Source organism: Falco cherrug, chromosome 5, assembly GCF_023634085.1.
Source record: "Falco cherrug isolate bFalChe1 chromosome 5, bFalChe1.pri, whole genome shotgun sequence".
In the NCBI taxonomy this organism is placed as follows: domain Eukaryota; kingdom Metazoa; phylum Chordata; class Aves; order Falconiformes; family Falconidae; genus Falco; species Falco cherrug.
In genome coordinates this window covers 83545995-83562488 of record NC_073701.1, presented here as the reverse complement: position 1 = coordinate 83562488, position 16494 = coordinate 83545995, and the positions used below count along the sequence as shown (strand labels likewise).

The 16494-nt window shown below is 42.7% G+C and overlaps 1 protein-coding gene across 1 annotated transcript in view; it reads right to left on the bottom strand.

Annotated features, from left to right (window-relative positions):
• The window catches only part of LOC102052783 (ADP-ribosylation factor-like protein 8B), a 29537-nt gene extending 17975 nt beyond the window's left edge, over positions 1-11562 (bottom strand). The window contains exons 1-2 of the mRNA XM_055712377.1: positions 11100-11562; positions 6556-6636 (exon numbers count right to left, since the gene is read on the bottom strand). Coding sequence (XP_055568352.1) covers positions 6556-6636; positions 11100-11288 — 270 coding nt within the window. The 5' untranslated portion in view covers positions 11289-11562. The remainder of the gene's footprint in view (positions 1-6555; positions 6637-11099) is intronic.
• Between the last annotated feature and the right edge of the window lie 4932 nt (positions 11563-16494).

The following is a 16494-nucleotide window of genomic DNA, read 5'->3' as shown; positions in this document are numbered from 1 at the left end:
CTCAGCAAACAACAAAACTTGCTTGTAAGTAAAACCCCAAATTAATTCTTCAGCCATAGATTTTTTTTGTCAGAAAAAAGTGACAGCCATCAGTTTTGTTATGAACTTCATCAAAATAGTTTCAACAGATCCCTTAGTACATTAGGCATTTTGATGCTGAAAATCATATTGTAATTTAATACCTCAACCACAACCTCAAAATCCATGAAGCTTTCTGCTTAAATTTCAAATACTGTGTGTTAAAATCTTCTCTTGCCTCCTCTTTTTTGGGGGAAATAAATTAATATTTATTATTTAATATATATTAATTATATAATATATAAAATGTATAATTTATATAAATAAATTAAAATAATAAAAAATAAATAGACTGAGAAGCCAAAATTTGACAATTCATAGTTAAAGCCGAAATCATGCTCAACTTCAATTAAAGAGCTCATGAAAATGGCATCTTCCTACAAAATGTTTTGGCTTGCATAAGTCAGTATTTTTCTTTCAGTGCGGTTTGGATAAATACTCATACACACAAGCACGCCAGCGACCATAATTTTACACACTAGGATTAGAAAGTAAACATGAGAATAACTCTACTGGCTTCTGGAAATGACTGCCAAAGCTGGAGGAAAATAAAGCAGTCCGCGGGCTCCTTAGTTCTTGTTGCCTTCCGGAACTGGTAGCAAAAAACCCAGCAGTGATACTGCACTAGCATAGTACTTCCTTCTTAGTGGCCCACCCCAAAACACGGCAAAAACTAGATAAAGATTAGTATCATCTACTTGTTGGTGTTGCAACTTACTTTGCCTAAGGTGATCAGTCTTACACTTCTGGAATGCCATTTTGTCACTTGATGACTTTTTGATCCAGGTGGTTTCTCAACCTCACTCGCACAGTAAATTTAATTGATTCCGTTTTGCAGTGTCCCCCAAGACCTTTGAAAAGGTCAGACGCAAGACCTATCTGCTTACCATGAAGATCATTCCTGCTATGTTTGAAGGACTTCAGAGGTTTTGTAAAGTAACACTTTATCCAGGAATTTTAATAATAACTGACAGTTGGATATCATAGTATTTCTATGAGAAAGCTAACCTGCTTTGTTGGGATAAGAAGGTTAAAGAAAATTTCACTCTGAATCCTAGTTGACTGGGCTGCAAATAACTCAAAGTATTCTAACAAAAGGCATCCCCCTGCCCCTTCTTCAGTCATCAACTTATCAACAAATGATGTCATTCTTCTAACGGTAAAATAATTTTGGAAACTTTATCTAGCAATTAGGCTGTAAGATTTTAACAGCTTACCTAGATATAGGAATAGCAGCATACAAGTACTTTGTGTTTACAAGACCTAAAAGTATTGACAGGCTTTTAAGGAAATAAGCATTGACGCACAAGAGCCACATTCCCCTACACCTCCTGCTTTCCCTGTATGCTGTTGTAGCGGCAAGACCATAAGAACTAGTTAAGCTAAATTATTTTCCTGTGCAGACAGGCTTCCAAACCAAGTATCATTTTTGAAACTAATAAACATAATAATGTTAGTATTGTTAATGGTTAAAGGATACCCTTATTCTTAACAACTCTATTATAAACAACTATATTTAACACAACTTTTGAGATCGAAGTGTAAAACAAGGCACAGTTCTACAGAAACCCATGCACCTCCTCCCTACATGAACTTGAGCTTGGAGTATCATTGGTGCACACAACTGCAGTACAAACTCACTAGTCACTTCCTTCACATACTTGAACTATCCTGGCTCAAAAATACTTTATTTTGAAGACTGTCTACTTAGTACATGACCTTTATTTGTCATTTATTTATGAGCCATCAGCAGCTTTCTCATTTTCTTCCACAAAAAAAAGTCTGACAATTCAGTAGCAGCATCACTACAGCACTCCAACTATCCTTATGTTTTCTCTACATAAACTCTAAATCATGGTCTTATTGTTTCTATGCAAAAGAATGAAAACAAGGGAACTTAAGAGAAACTCCTATTCCTGTGGATTATTTATGAACTACGGTTGAATGCGGTAACTTTTTATTGACTGTGGCATTTATGCACTTCCTTGATCAGTGGTAAACCAAGGCAGTTGTGATGAAAAGTGTATGAAACTGATTTTAGGAATATTTAAAATAGAATCATCTCCTGGATGAATTAGGAAACATTGCTAAAGCTCAAGTGGAAGGTACTGCTTCAGTACAAATGTACTCTTCTGAGAAGGGAAGAGAAGGGAAGGCTCAGGCAGGAGAACAAAGAACGTCTGCGTGCCTGAAAGAACAATAAGAAAAAATACTTCTTTGAATAAAACTTAAAAGACAGTTTGACTACTTAAACTGAAATAAACAGCTTTTGCTTCCGAGTCTGCATTTGCTGCTTCCTATCACAATGCTGATCACAATTCTGTCACTGGTCTGGCTCTCCTACACACCTGCCATTGATGTATAAGAGGTCAAGAAAGCATTAGATGGCCTTAGGATATATTTGCACTTGTAGGGCAGTATCTGATATTCTTGTTGTAAACACATTAGTTTGATTTGCTGTCATAGCTCGTGTACATGTTAATTTGTGCATAATGAACAGAATCTTGGGGGAGAAAAATCTATACAATTAGCACATCAATCAGACTGTTCTCATATAAATTTCCATTGACTTCTCCATAAATTCTCCTTCATAACCAATATGAATCATGAATTAATCATAAGGACTGTAAAACTTAACACCATCCAAAGTTCATAAATCCTAACAATATAGCACTAAACATTGATTACTTTTTTTAAATATCATCACTGATCCCTCTGAATCCACATGCAGTCTATGTGTGCGTACTGGGACATACTCTGGCAGCCCTCTAGCAACAGGCAGTGTTAGTTGTGCTTAAAAGCTTGCAGCTACCAGAGTGGAAGGATGAAGGAAAACTTCTGTTTTTCTCACCAAATGGAGATACTGCTTTCTTCCTGTCCAAATTCTGCACCCCAAATATGGTGGTTTGCAGCTAAGTCAATCTATCTGGGCTGTCCCCAAAACGCAGCATTTTACCCCTGTCGGTACCATGCTTTCCCACACTGTGGGGGCACCAGCAATCACATAGCTGTTTGGGGAAGAACACTTCTTAGGTCATTTGACTGGGGAGAAAAAGTACAGGGGTTTGGTTTGGTTGGCTGTTGGTTTTTTTTTAGAGGTTGCTTCCATCTAGATCAGTGGCCTGATCTGACTACCATGTGCATTGTGCTCTGGTGCGCACTGGTGCTGACAGAAAATGGGTGTGAGGTTGCAGAGCCAAGCTTAAAGTAGAATGTAAAAATCCCACACTGTCACAGCATTCCATAAACCAGCCAGCTACAACAAGGTCTTTTACCATCACATATCAACATACTCTTCATACCCGCCCCTCTGCTGCCTTCTCCTAGTCTCTCCTTATTCTGGGCACGCTCACTCTTCTCTCCGCTTCTTCCTCAGCTGCTCTCCCTTCATTGACTCGCAACCACTTAACAGAACCAGCCACAGCTGCACCTTATCTACATCGGCCAACCCACAGCTGTATATGATCAATGATAATTAACCCAGCTTCATTCTTCTACATCACACCATCACTTACTTAAGCTAATTGTAAAAGCTGACCTTTCATCTCTGCCACACTCACTAGGGTGGCCTGATTCCCTCTTTGGTTTCCCAGAAGTTAAGTCTAGTTTGCCCCTAGCAAGAGGAACATCATACTGCGGTTTATAAGTGCTACTACGGGCAGAAAGGTAGGTGTATTAAAAGGTTATTTTGTGACTTTTTTTTTTTTTTTAAGAGGGGTAGGGTTTTTTTTACCTTTACAAGAAAGATTCTGTTTGGAAAGCAGAATTTCAACCCCAATGAAATAACGTTCAGAAGTTCTGATTCTGATTAAAAAGGGACTCTTTGGGAAGAAGATAACAGTAAGTTGGCACGTTCCTGTTTAGGCTGACGTTCTTTCTATAATGGACCTAAGGTCTTTGCTCAGCAACAAACAGATGGCTGTTGAGGCACATTCAACAGAGGGTTGGGGTTTTTTCTCACTTGTTGACAAACTCACTCCTGGACTAAGGGAGGACATTTATTGCTCCCTCTTTAAGGGACAGAAGAAGTTATTTTCAGGAATGAGGCGTTCAGGGTTTGGCCTTTGTGTATGCAAACAGGTAAGACACAAAGAAACCAAGCAGTAGAAGAGGGGAACATGTTTGATAAGGAGAGGCTAACTGGCATGAGGAGAGTCACAGGGAAACTCCACAGCAAGGGAAAAGAGTAAGCAGTTCTCTGTGAATCAGTATGCCTTCTTGTTATGCAGCATGAATACTGCCCTACTGCAATTAAAGTGGTTGTTCCCATAAACTGAAATTTCCCTTGACCAGCCTTACATGACATGGAGTCATGTACTACCACAAGCAAAGCTGGCCACGCAGAGATGAAACAGCAGAGAGAAGGAAGAGCTTGAATGACCTCATATATACTGAGAATAGAGGTGAACAAGGGCTGAGACTAGAAGTGAAACCTCAACATTGATGAAATTCTGGGGTTTTTCACCAGTTTCAAACATAGCATCCATAAGAACTAACAGAAAGCATCATGAAATAACAGCCTCCATTTACAAGAAGAAGCTGTAGAACTGTCACACAGCAGGATGTGCACCTTGTGCACTACCTCTGTCTCCTGAAAGACCAGGTCAGTTACCTTTTAATCCTTTTGATTCCTGGACCTCCAAAATAAACTGAGCATACAGGGTTGGCTGCAAGAATTAGTGCTGACAGATTTTTGATTCTTGTCACCTACATTTTCCCCAGATAATCCCAGTCATCCCCAGATGATGCAGGCTTATTCATATTGCCATATAAACTCCTCTGTATTTCCAGAGAGCTGTGTAAAGTAATACCAGTCCTGAGTTTTTACTTCAAAATTGCAGTGCTCATCGTGTGACAGTTGGGGGTTTTTTAACTCACAAACACACACACCATCTACACTGAAAAAAAAAAAAAAAGTTTAGGCTTCTATCAATCATTTACCTTTCAGGAAAGGCATGAATTAAAAATGTTTATATGATGCTACTTTTTTTTTCTTGCTCACCTGCTCCGTGATGAGTGAGGTCAAATTCTCTCCCAAAGTAGACTCCAATCATGTACTTATCATAACAATCATGCACAAAGTCACAGAGTTGAGGTTACCAAGTCAGTAATGATTCCCCTCCACTTTTACTCCATTTGACATTTTACTTCATTTTCTTGTCAATCCTTTTAGTTTTTACTGTGAACCTAGTTTTAAGGTAATTCACCATCATTTATTTTTAGCAATCTGCCAAAATTTCCTGGGAAATTAAAATCAGACCAAATCATGGGTAATGTTAAGAATTTTTATTTTAGCCAGACCCAACATGAATTTCAAAGAGGTATGTGGGAAGGAGGGTTGGGGTGAGGAAAGGAAATAGTTGGGTGACATTAGACTGTCCATTTCAATAGATTTCAAAAGACTGGCTTATTAGGTACTGTAACGTACAAGCAGTTGTAGAGGAATCTATTGATAACTCTGCAGGCTTATAACACAGAAGTAGACACAGAAGTGAAATGTACAGCTAAAGGCTCTACAGCCACTTGACATTTTAAAGAAGTATAGCAAGATACTAAGACCAGAAACAGACAGGCAGTCACAGTATTTATACCACTATGGTCATTTCAGGTTTAGGGGTTTTTAGTTCAGCTGTAGCATCTCCCAGCCAACAGAAGTCAATTATCCCTTTTACCATCCGTTACCTACTCACTGTTTAGAGAGAACGGGTAGACAATTAACAACTGCTTATATTCACATTACAGGTAATTTCAGAAAATCCTCCCTAGGTTTAGGAGTCGCACCAAACCAGAGGAAAAAAGAGTATCTTTAGAACTGAAGGAGAAAGGAGAGAAAATGAAGCAAAAGAGGGAAAAGTCGAAGGTAAAAATCTGTATTCCCTTTACCCAATTTTAGATAGAAGTTATGAATTCAATCTAGACTAATCAACCAGGGTCCCTTCATAAACAAACAACAAAGAGCACCTTAATGCTACTGAAGTGATTTATCTCTATTTTGATGCCTGTGGCATAAATCACAACCAAACTGGCATCATCTATGTTTTTCTACTGACAACTGACTTTAATATTAGATGTTCTATTTTCATATAGCTAACAATATGCGAGCTAAACTGCACTCACCACACTCTCCAATGAGATACCCAAGTTAGGAGTGAAGTTGCTTCAGATTCACTTAGAGTTGTGAGAAGAAGAGAGAGAGAGAGAGAGGAGAGACCCCCAGGAGTCAGCTCAGCTCCCTTAGTATCTCAGATTTTTATGACCTTTCTAACCCAAAAGAGTGCAACAAAGCTTCTGCCTGGCATGGATATAATTAAATCAAACAGATTAATGTAACAAGAGAAATATATGACTATATGCTATTTAAAACAGATAAATGATCCTATCATCTTGAAAGAGATTTCCTATGCTTTCACATTCCAATCTGAAATCACTTTATCTATTGATTATTCACTCTGTATTAACACAAACATGCACACCTACCTTTATGGTAACGTTTCCTTTTGTTATTTTTCTCATATTGAAGCCTACTGTAGGAATCATATCTTCAGTGAACTGCCCTGACTAGAATACAAGAAAAAAATATATTTATTATAAAATACTTGATACACAGCAGGTAAGTTTCTAGTTTGCAGTCTAAAATTTTTATTTTACAACACTATAAAATATCACATTAATGTTCCGCAAGAGCACTAGCCAATACTTCAATTAATGCATTGTCACACCAAGGAAGGCTGTTCATTTCAGACCCTTTAAATGATCTTTTATTCTCCTCAGCAACAAAGATCACCCTAGAAACCATGAGACTTCAGATAATTCTTCATTGATCCTTCAGTAAACCAGAAAGAAGCACAGTCAAAATACAGATCATACAATGGTTTGGGTTGGAAGGGACCTTTAAGGGTCATATGATAAATCATATCATATGATATATCATATGATAAAATATGATGAAACGGACTGCACCAGGATTTTCCGCTGCAGTGTCTCACTACCATTACTGATGGTTTAACTCCTAATAAACAGTGAAGTACATGTGTAGAGAGTACTACGTGCAGACCCTTTCCTTGCAAGCAGGTGACAGCAGAGGAGTCCTACTGTGAAAGCTAAAAGAACAGCATTAAGGCAGAAAAATACAAGGTACTAACTCAGCGCTCCATAAACACAAAACCAAAGTGCTGCCTCCTCCCGCAGTTCAGATAAATATTTTTAGAAGATAGATGCTTGTTATTGTGCCAATGGGAACCTTACACACACCTACCCACTACACAAGAAAGCTTTTGAGGAGAAAGGTGAAACTCAGACCTAAGCAGACAACGCTTTATTCATTCTTTCTTTTCAAAATGTATTATTAATAAGGTATTGTGTCTCCTAGGCATGGTGCATTAATATATGCAGATGGTTACTTAACAGTTAGGTCTACAATGGAGGCCCAAGCACTCACTACAACATGCACAGTAGTCCTGGTTTTCCAGTCATCCAGAAAGGAGAGCAGGACCTCTGGGCTTGCCATTAACCTTCCATATATATCTAACTATATTCCCTTTATCCACCTCACCATCCCATATGCCATGGGGTTTTGCTGGAAGAAAATATGGGCATGTGGACAAGGAGGGAAGCAGACATGCTTCCACAGGTCCCTCTCACCTGAGAAGTGGATGATGAGAGCTTCAGGGTGCACTGGAGCCTTCACAGTGCACACACTGCCACCAGCTATCTCCAGTGCTATTGCTGGTCTCTGTACGCTTTCTGCAGCTTTCTTCTTTGCTGTTTATGGCAGAGTAAGAATACACTGTGCCTGTAGTTTGTGTTCACAAACTAAGATAAATTGTTTTTAACTTGGGACTTTAAAAGCCTTTGTATAACCTTTGACAGTTACTTGATCCTCTCACAAGATTTTGGAGTTTGGAATTAGATCCTTCAGGCAAGAAAAAACTTCCCATCAATTACTTGTTCAAACTTACCTATGGGAACCTTCTTGTTAAATTCTCTGCTATACATTTTCCCCATCTTTTGTTTCTGAAAGTCTCTTTTTTTCTTTTTTTTTTCCCCCTCCTTTTTCCTTGCTTCTGTGACTTGTCAACAGCAGCAGGAAAAAACAGTGAAGACAAATGTACCTGCAATCTCATACAGATACATGTACCCTGCAGTGACAGAAGTTGTTAATTGGATGCAGTAAGACAAAGACAATCAGTAACCATTGCCTGTAGTGGGTACTAGTCTAATTTGTTAAAATATATAGTGCATTTATTTGAGGAGGACAGACATATGAACACATAAACCCTGAGAATGTAGCATCATTATTCAAGCACAGGAAGGCCTGGAAAACCAGCCAGCCGACCCAAAAGACTAAACAAATTCATAGAAAGTCAGGATTCCACTTTTGTCAGCAAATTATACACCATATGTAACATGATAAACTGGAAAACAAAAATAAATAAAAAAAACATCATAACTGCTCTTGTATTAAGGACAGAATGCAAAGAATTAGTGCCCCCTTTACTGGGCTTTAGACTTTTCCTCTAAAAATTTCCATTCTGGTTGAATGGAACCAGCTACAAAGGAAGTATTATGTTTACAGTTCCTCGCTTTCCCACACAATAAAGAAAAGAAAGTAGTATGTTGAATCTTGTGCTCACATTAGTCCAAAAGCGCTCTGATTACTCTGTTTTGTTTCAAGCGCTGTAAGCACCATACAGTAAAAAATCTGTTCCATTTTGCTTGCTAAGGAAGTTTTACATGACAAATTGCCTACTTCTGTGAATATTCAAGACACACAAACTAGTGCATTGTCATATGTCGGTAAAAAAGATTACATCCTGACACAGATGAAAATAACTGATGCTAGGAAGTTGGTAATGCCTTCTTTAAGTGTTGCTGAATATTGAACTGACAATAAATACTGTCATTACCCCCTACTGTATTAACAACCATGGGCCAGATTCTACTCCGTTACATCTGTGCACGTCTATAGTAAAAGGCAGTGAAGCTATTCAAGATTTCCACTGGTAACAGAGGACTAAATACGGCTCAAACTCTTCAGGGAAGACACTGCCTCAAAGTGTGTTTATTCAGTGTCAGCATGACAGAATCTCTAAATACTACTGCAAAGTAGAAAAACCAGTAATTTACTAGTGCTTGTTTTTATGATCCATTGCAGTTTGCATTTTAAGTAGAGACTATTTCACACCCAAGCCACACACATACAAATGGACCAGAGTTGCCAATCTATTTGCCATCCTCCTATCACCTGTATTCAAGAGTAAGCTATTATCCACTGTCTTTTCCTGAACTGTTTACTTCTAAATTCTCCAACCACTCCTCTTTGGTGATTACCATGGTGTATCATCTCCAGGCTACGAGATCCAAAAGCTATAAAACCAGCTATTTGTGACAAGTCAGAAAACATGGATGCCTTGTAGCATATTTTCAAGCAATACATGCGCTGGCAAAATCAGACCTGCGGAGACAGCAGTGCTCTGGTATTCAAGATATTAGCATGAGAGACACAAGTACATATGATGCCATTCCACTGGTGGCATAGTATTAGTGAGTGGACAGTTACATGTACAAAATCTAACACCTCACACTATTGTTACTGAGGTCTCTGAATTGCTGTGGTGTTCTTTGCTCCATTTATGAAATAAATGCAAGAAGCAATATAATTCATCATGCCTTTACCCCCTTCCTCAGCAATGCCTGCCCTTGGGAAATTAACAGTTCCAACGGGCATGAGGAGTGCTGAGGCCCTTGTTACCAATACCGTCCAAGTGCCTAATGAAGTAAAACACCACTTCCAGATATTTTATATATGTTTATTGATCGCTGATGTCCCCCAAAACGTACTTTCATTGTGTACTTCCCCTACCCCGTCCTTTTTCTCCTGCTCTCTCCCCACTTCTTCACTCACTAATTCACAACCTCCTATTTTTCTCCCTTAATCCATAATTGTATATGAAAGCAAGTAAGAAATACCATATACTCACACCATCATTGCCTCAACCTCTTTGACTTTAGGCCATACACCTCCCAGTCTGGTTATGATTCATGATCGAGTAACTTTTCAGGATAAGGACCAAAGACCACCTGGAAACCTTTATCGTGTGGCAGGCGAGGCTGCAATACATCTCACAACAGAGATCACCTTGCAGAAAAGGGTATGCACTAAGCTTCATGATTAGTGGTAACCGTATTTAAGATACGTATTTGTTTCCATCTTCCAATGGAAAGTGAATCTTCAGGACGGACCCAAATGCATATGGCCAGAGACTACCGCAACGATGAGGAACGTATTTCAGCATGGCGACAAAATGGAAAACGTCACGGTAGGTGTCAGTGTCCGTGTCTGAGAGGTATGAGGCTGCAAGGCCATCACCACAGCACGAAGGGAACATCAACTCAACGTCAGACTTGAACGCTGAGAGCTATCAAGGCATCATGGGAGGCCATTAATACTGATGCAACTGATGGGAGGGGAGAATTCAGTGGCAGGGGACTCGGGGCTTTGCAGGACGCACAATATATTTTGAGTTATCCTGGGATACGCTGGCCGTGAAACGCCAACTCTGAACCACGGGCCAGCGTCCGTGCCCGGGAACCTGCTTTCAGGTGGGTATGCTTTGCAGTCGGACCCAGAGGACATCACCTTCCTCCCTCTCAGAACCATCTCACACCCGTCTGGCCCTGCTGTGAAATTCTCGAGGTTGCAAAAGGTGCAAGCCCTGCCTCACGCCCGCCGCCCCCTCCCTCCCTCCCACCCTCCCTCCGCAGCGCCCCGCCGGGACCCCACGCCAGGCGGCGGCTGGGCCGCGGGCGCAGAGCCCGCACCTGTTGCCGGGGGAAGCGAGGCGCAGCGCCCGGCTGGGGGCCGCGGCCCCGTCCCGCCACGCCAGGCCGCCGGGCCGCCGCCCCCGCCTCACCGCCGGCCGCCGGCCCCCTCCGGCGGGCCGCCGCCCCGAGCGCCCCCCGCCCCTCCACCGCCCTGCCCCTGCGCCTGGCCGGCGGGCGGCCGGACCGCGGCTGCGTACCGCCAGCACGGTGAGCAGCGTGGTCTTGCCCGAGTACTGCAGCCCCACCAGGGTGAGCTCCATCTCCTCCTTCCAGAACAGCGAGCGCAGCCAGTCCAGCAGCCGCGCCACCAGCGCCAGCATCCCGGCCAGCGCCCCCGACCTGCGGCAGGCGCCCAGCCCCAGCGGCACCGCCACGCTGCTGGGCATGGGAGCGCGGGGCGAGGCGAGGCGAGGCGGCGGCGGGGCGCGGGACGGGGCCGGGGGTCGGCGGCGGCGAGGGGAGCCGAGCGCCAGGCAGGGCCCTCACGTGATGGCGCCGCCGCCGCCGCCACCGCCCTTCTCCGGCGGCCACTTGCTGCAGACAGGGGAGGGGTTTGGGTCGGCTTGGCCCGGCCGCGGGCGGGGGAGCGGCGGGGCGCCCCGTGGGGGGGCCGGGCGGGCGGGAGCGAGGGCCGGGCGCTGGCCGGGGCGGGCGGGGAGCCGTCCGTCGGGTGAGGTGACGGAGCCGCGTCTGCAGCGGGGGACGGGCGGGGCGGCTCCCGCACGAAATGGCGGGCGGGGCCGGGCCCGGGGCGGCGGCGGCGGCGGCCGGGGGGCGTCCCGCGAGCACTGAGGGGAGAGGCGGGCGCCCGGAGGAGCGGTCCGGCGGGTCCGGGCGCCGCGGCGGCCAGGTGGGGCACCCCGGGCCGCGCGTGGTGAAGAGCTGGTGCCCGCCGGGAGCGCGGCAGGACGGGGCGGCCCAGCCTTGTTCTTGCCGCCGTGGGCCGGCTGCCAGCGCCCAGCAGGGCCCGGAGGGCCCGTTTTGCCGCGCTGGCTTGAAGACTTGGTGGACTTCAGTCTCCTTGGCAGGAGCGATTTTGTGGGTCCTTCACCTCTAGTGATGGTGGTTCGCGCGCCCCTAGCACTGATACTGGAGGAATTTTACCAGCGTGCTTAGCTGTAAATGCAGCAAGTATGTATCCATGACATTGCCGAGCTGCACAAAGCTGTATTCTGTAGTTTAGCTACTGGTAGATAGCTGCATTGTGTAGTTTAGCTACTAACTAGGTAAGAACCAGTCCAAAACCGGTCCAAAAAAAAAGACATGAGCCAAGAGCGCTGGACCAGGGCCAGAAGAAAAGGTCGTGAAAAAGATGAGAAGTAAAAGAGGAAGATGATGAAGAAGAGGATAAAGGAGGGCTAAAGATGTCCCAAACGACCACCAGAGGACCCCCCCGACCCACTGGGCCACATATGCATAGTAGGAATGTAGGTACGATAAGTAGTTCATGGGAACTCTAATGATTATGCTAACAGTTCCTCAAAAGTGCCATTAATATGTATGGATCGGCCATGTAAAAAGGTAAACCGTGAACAAAGTCGGTATGCATGTTGGGCAGAACTTACCCCCATGCATCTGGCGCTGAGAATAAAGAATGCCTGCTTTCTAAAACTCTAAACCAGCTATTAGAGAGTTTTGTCTCTGAATTTTTCATACCAGGACCTCTGCTCTTCCTGTGAAACTCTTCAGTTGTTCATTGTGTAGGGGCAGGCTTTTGGATCCAGGGCTTACCGTGGTTTTATTTGGGTCCTCTGGCAGTTTTTGGGAGAGTGTCCCTTAGCATGCTTCCTTGCCTCCGGAAGAGATGCTTGTGATGGTGGTTTTATATATTAGGCAGTGACAAGACCTGCCACTTCACCAGGAATCTTCTGCCTGCACTGGATAAGTGACATTTAGTGTACAGTCTTGCCACACAGCGTTAGAGAAATGCTTGTTTTCCCCATAAACACAGAGCTAGCACTTAACCTGGATCCATCTGCCAGTCTCTGAAGTTTGTCACTGATGCTCTAGAAGGTTACAGTGCTGGTGGTATTGGCTGGTGAAGGACTTCCATACCATTATAAACAAGGCACTTCAAAATTTAGTATGGATACTTCTGCTATTGAAATATAGGAAAATCATTAAAATATCTTGAAATTTTGTTTTCCATGTTCTCTTTAAGAGAAGTATTTCAGCATTTTAGAGATTGCCATTTGTGGCAAACCTCACTGGTTACATCAGTCAGACCACAAAAACTGGAAGCTCTTGTGACATTGCTGTCAAGAGCGTTTGGTTCTTGGCTAGGTGTAAAGGTGAAAAACTTTATGCTTTTTCATGCCCTGGTTGTAGATATGGTCAAAATGACTCATAGTATAATTCTAAGATTTTATTACAGATATTTATTCACTCTTGTAGATTTAATTGAACATTTCCAGAAGGAGGTTGGACACTGGAGCTGGCCCTGCTACCCACTGGTAATGTTGGGGAATTATTTTTCATTGCTTCTCTTAGTGTAAAATCTGGAGAAAAGCAGACAGATTTAAGTGGTGAGTCACAAACAAACAAACAGAGGCCTTTCCCTGCACCCCCCCCAGTAGCATAAGGTGCTGCCTTTGATACAGGTAATCCCTTGGTCCTGACACTATTCCCTAGCATAAGTGTTTTGGGTTATAGTCGAAATGTATGAGGAGTGATGGTGTCTTCAGCAGTTTCAGGGCATGGGACAGCTCTCGAAGTTTCTTGCAAATTGGTGACACGGTGAAAAAGAGGAACCTGATTGTACGTATCCTGCATTGAGGGAGTGTAGCAGAACTTTGCTGTTTTACTTGCCTCTCGGTAGCGGCTGGGTGGCCATTCGATACATATGTACATCCTCACCTCAGCCAGCTGTCACAAATTTACCAGCCAGTTACCATTTACAATACACATAACAGGGAGGATCACTGGAGACATGGGTAGAAAACCTGATGGTGAGGAAATGGCTTATTCTGGTTGGATGGGTAAAAGGACCAGGGAATAATTCACATGCAAAACCACTATTCTTTTATTTTTCTGCTATGTATCTCATTATTTTTAGAAATTTGTTTCAGCCAAGGCAGTTATCAAATTTTGTGTGAATAAGTGAAATGTTTCTGGCTGCCTTAAAACTGAAAAATGTAAGAATTTCTCCCATCTCCACATATCACACAGCTGGCAATGTGTGGAATTAAAGACAGTCCATTTGTGAGAGTGGTTTCTGGGAACGAAGTGGTTCTGATTACTGCATGGGGGAAAACTCACATAAAATTCAGCAGTCTATTTTTGCAAGAATTTTTAAATTCTGCAATAGTGCTTAAGGCTCATAGTGATGGAAGCTTATAGAAACAATATTTGCAGATACAGTAACATTCTGAAAAAATTAATTTCAGTCAGATCCTCATAAAAGGTCAACAAAGGGTGGGCAGGTAATTTCTAAAACAATAATTGGCTGTACACTGACTGAAGTCTTTTACAGTGTCTGGAGAATCAAGATGTAATATATCAAAAAATCTTGGAGAATTTGTCCGAGTTCAAAGATCTGTTATATCTTTTGTGAAACTATATGATTATGAAAGGCAATTCTTTATTTTGCAGACAGTTTGGTAATAGAACATTGCATGTAAAAGTATTCCTACCTTATTACAATTAGCAGCTCAGAGGACATTTGTTCCTGTAGCTAAAAGCCTGAGCTTGGGCACAGAAGGCCACAATTCATTATCCCGTATGACTGTAGACAAGCCACTTAATCTTTCTGGGAAACATTTAACCACTGATAAGGTATTTCACTTTTCTGTCTTGTCTATTGTGATTTACACACTTCAGGACCAGTTTAGCAGTGTTATGGGGCCATGCAGCACCTAGCATATTGAGTCTTTCTAGTGCTCTGTCACTGAAGTGATAGTAAAGCAGCTTACTCCATTGCAGAGACTGATTTGTGCTATAAAAATGGATCTTACGTTTCTGATGATGCTGGTGCTGATGCTATAAACACATGATCGGCAACACTTGACCTGAACCAACATGGCCTATCTGGGTATTTCCACATTTGGGGAGAAACAAGATGTTTGGGACCCACATCTCTAGTTCGGAGTACTACCAAAGAGACCAGATCACAATATCTGTAGTTTAAGCATGGATTTTAGTGTCAGCGGAAGATCTTAATGGGAAGAAGCCTTCAGCTGAATGAAATCTTCAGAGAGGAGAGCATGAGAAGAGGTGATGTCTCACTCCAGTATTTTCAGGTTTGTCCTCGCATACCAGATGTTTGGGGAAAAAAAACCCAACCCTGTAGAATAAGCTGCACATGTTTTCTGCTAATGAGGCACTGCGTTAGTGAGAGACTTATTTTTTCCTGTTTGTAGGTCAGAGTCAAGCAGCAGCTTGGCTAAAGAGAATAGAACTGTATTGAACTTTTCAGTGGCAGCATTGCATTGTACCCACCAGTGTCTGTGTGCATCGTCTGTGCCCTCTGCTGGCTGGAGCGCCAGAGACTCCAGGAGGTCTTAAATTTTTTGTCATGCTCCAGTGAGGGAAGAAGAGGTGAAAAAGGATTTCTGTAAGGATTGTTACACTGACAGAGCAGGGCATATTATGGTTTTTAACTCAAGAACTCTGCGTTTCAGAAACTTAAATTTGGTATATGCAGCACATACTGAAACAATGCGTAGGATTTACAGCCTAAATCTGTTAATCCAGTGCTCCTGATTACTAGCTGTCCCAGCAGTAAGGTACTTTTTGCTTTGTTATTGTTATGGGACTGCATGGTGTCCTTAGCCTCCCTCTAAATGGGTGGTTGTTAGGTCCCTGCCTCGGGAAATTATCACTTGACACTGGCAAGCTATCGGCTTGTCTCAGCCTGCTAGTAACCTGAGGGAGCAGTGTGCTGCAGAAGGAGACTGCCAACATACGGTATATTTCTTCTGCAGGATCTTGAAGTTCTGTTGAATAAATACATTTTCTGAGATGAAAACAGGCAGAGAAGGGTGACCGCGTATTGTCTGGTGTTCACATATATAAGTTGCTGAACAGAGCGCTCTGGAATTGTGTGCACAGAGACAAAACATTGGCTGAATATACGAAGTAGTGATTCACATTAATTTTCATACTGCTTTTATCTGATTACTAATCAATAAATACCTTATCAGTTGCAAACTAAGGGTTATACAAGCATACACTGAAAAATGGCATCTAATTACTACTGGCCAAGGAGAACTATAACCAATATACCATGATGATGGTAACACATTAGTGAACATAATGAAATCCAAAGTTATTTAAGAATCCTAATATTGGTAGGTGCCCTTTACCTCCTTGCCCTTTACTTTCTTATATGCAACAAGGGGACAACAAATGCGGGAAGATTTTGCAGTTCTGAGTACTACTGACAGGGAAAAGTAGCTGCAAAAGGTTCAGAACACCTACATGGAAGAACTGTTCTCTAAAGACCCTGATCCTTGACTGGTATACACAGAAACTTAGGACTGATCTTGAATACTGCATGTTTACAGGACTGTTATCATAAAGAAAATACCATGACGCTGGATTAAATTTCAGTAGAGTCTTTCCAGAAAAACAGACAGAAAGGTCTGTGATATC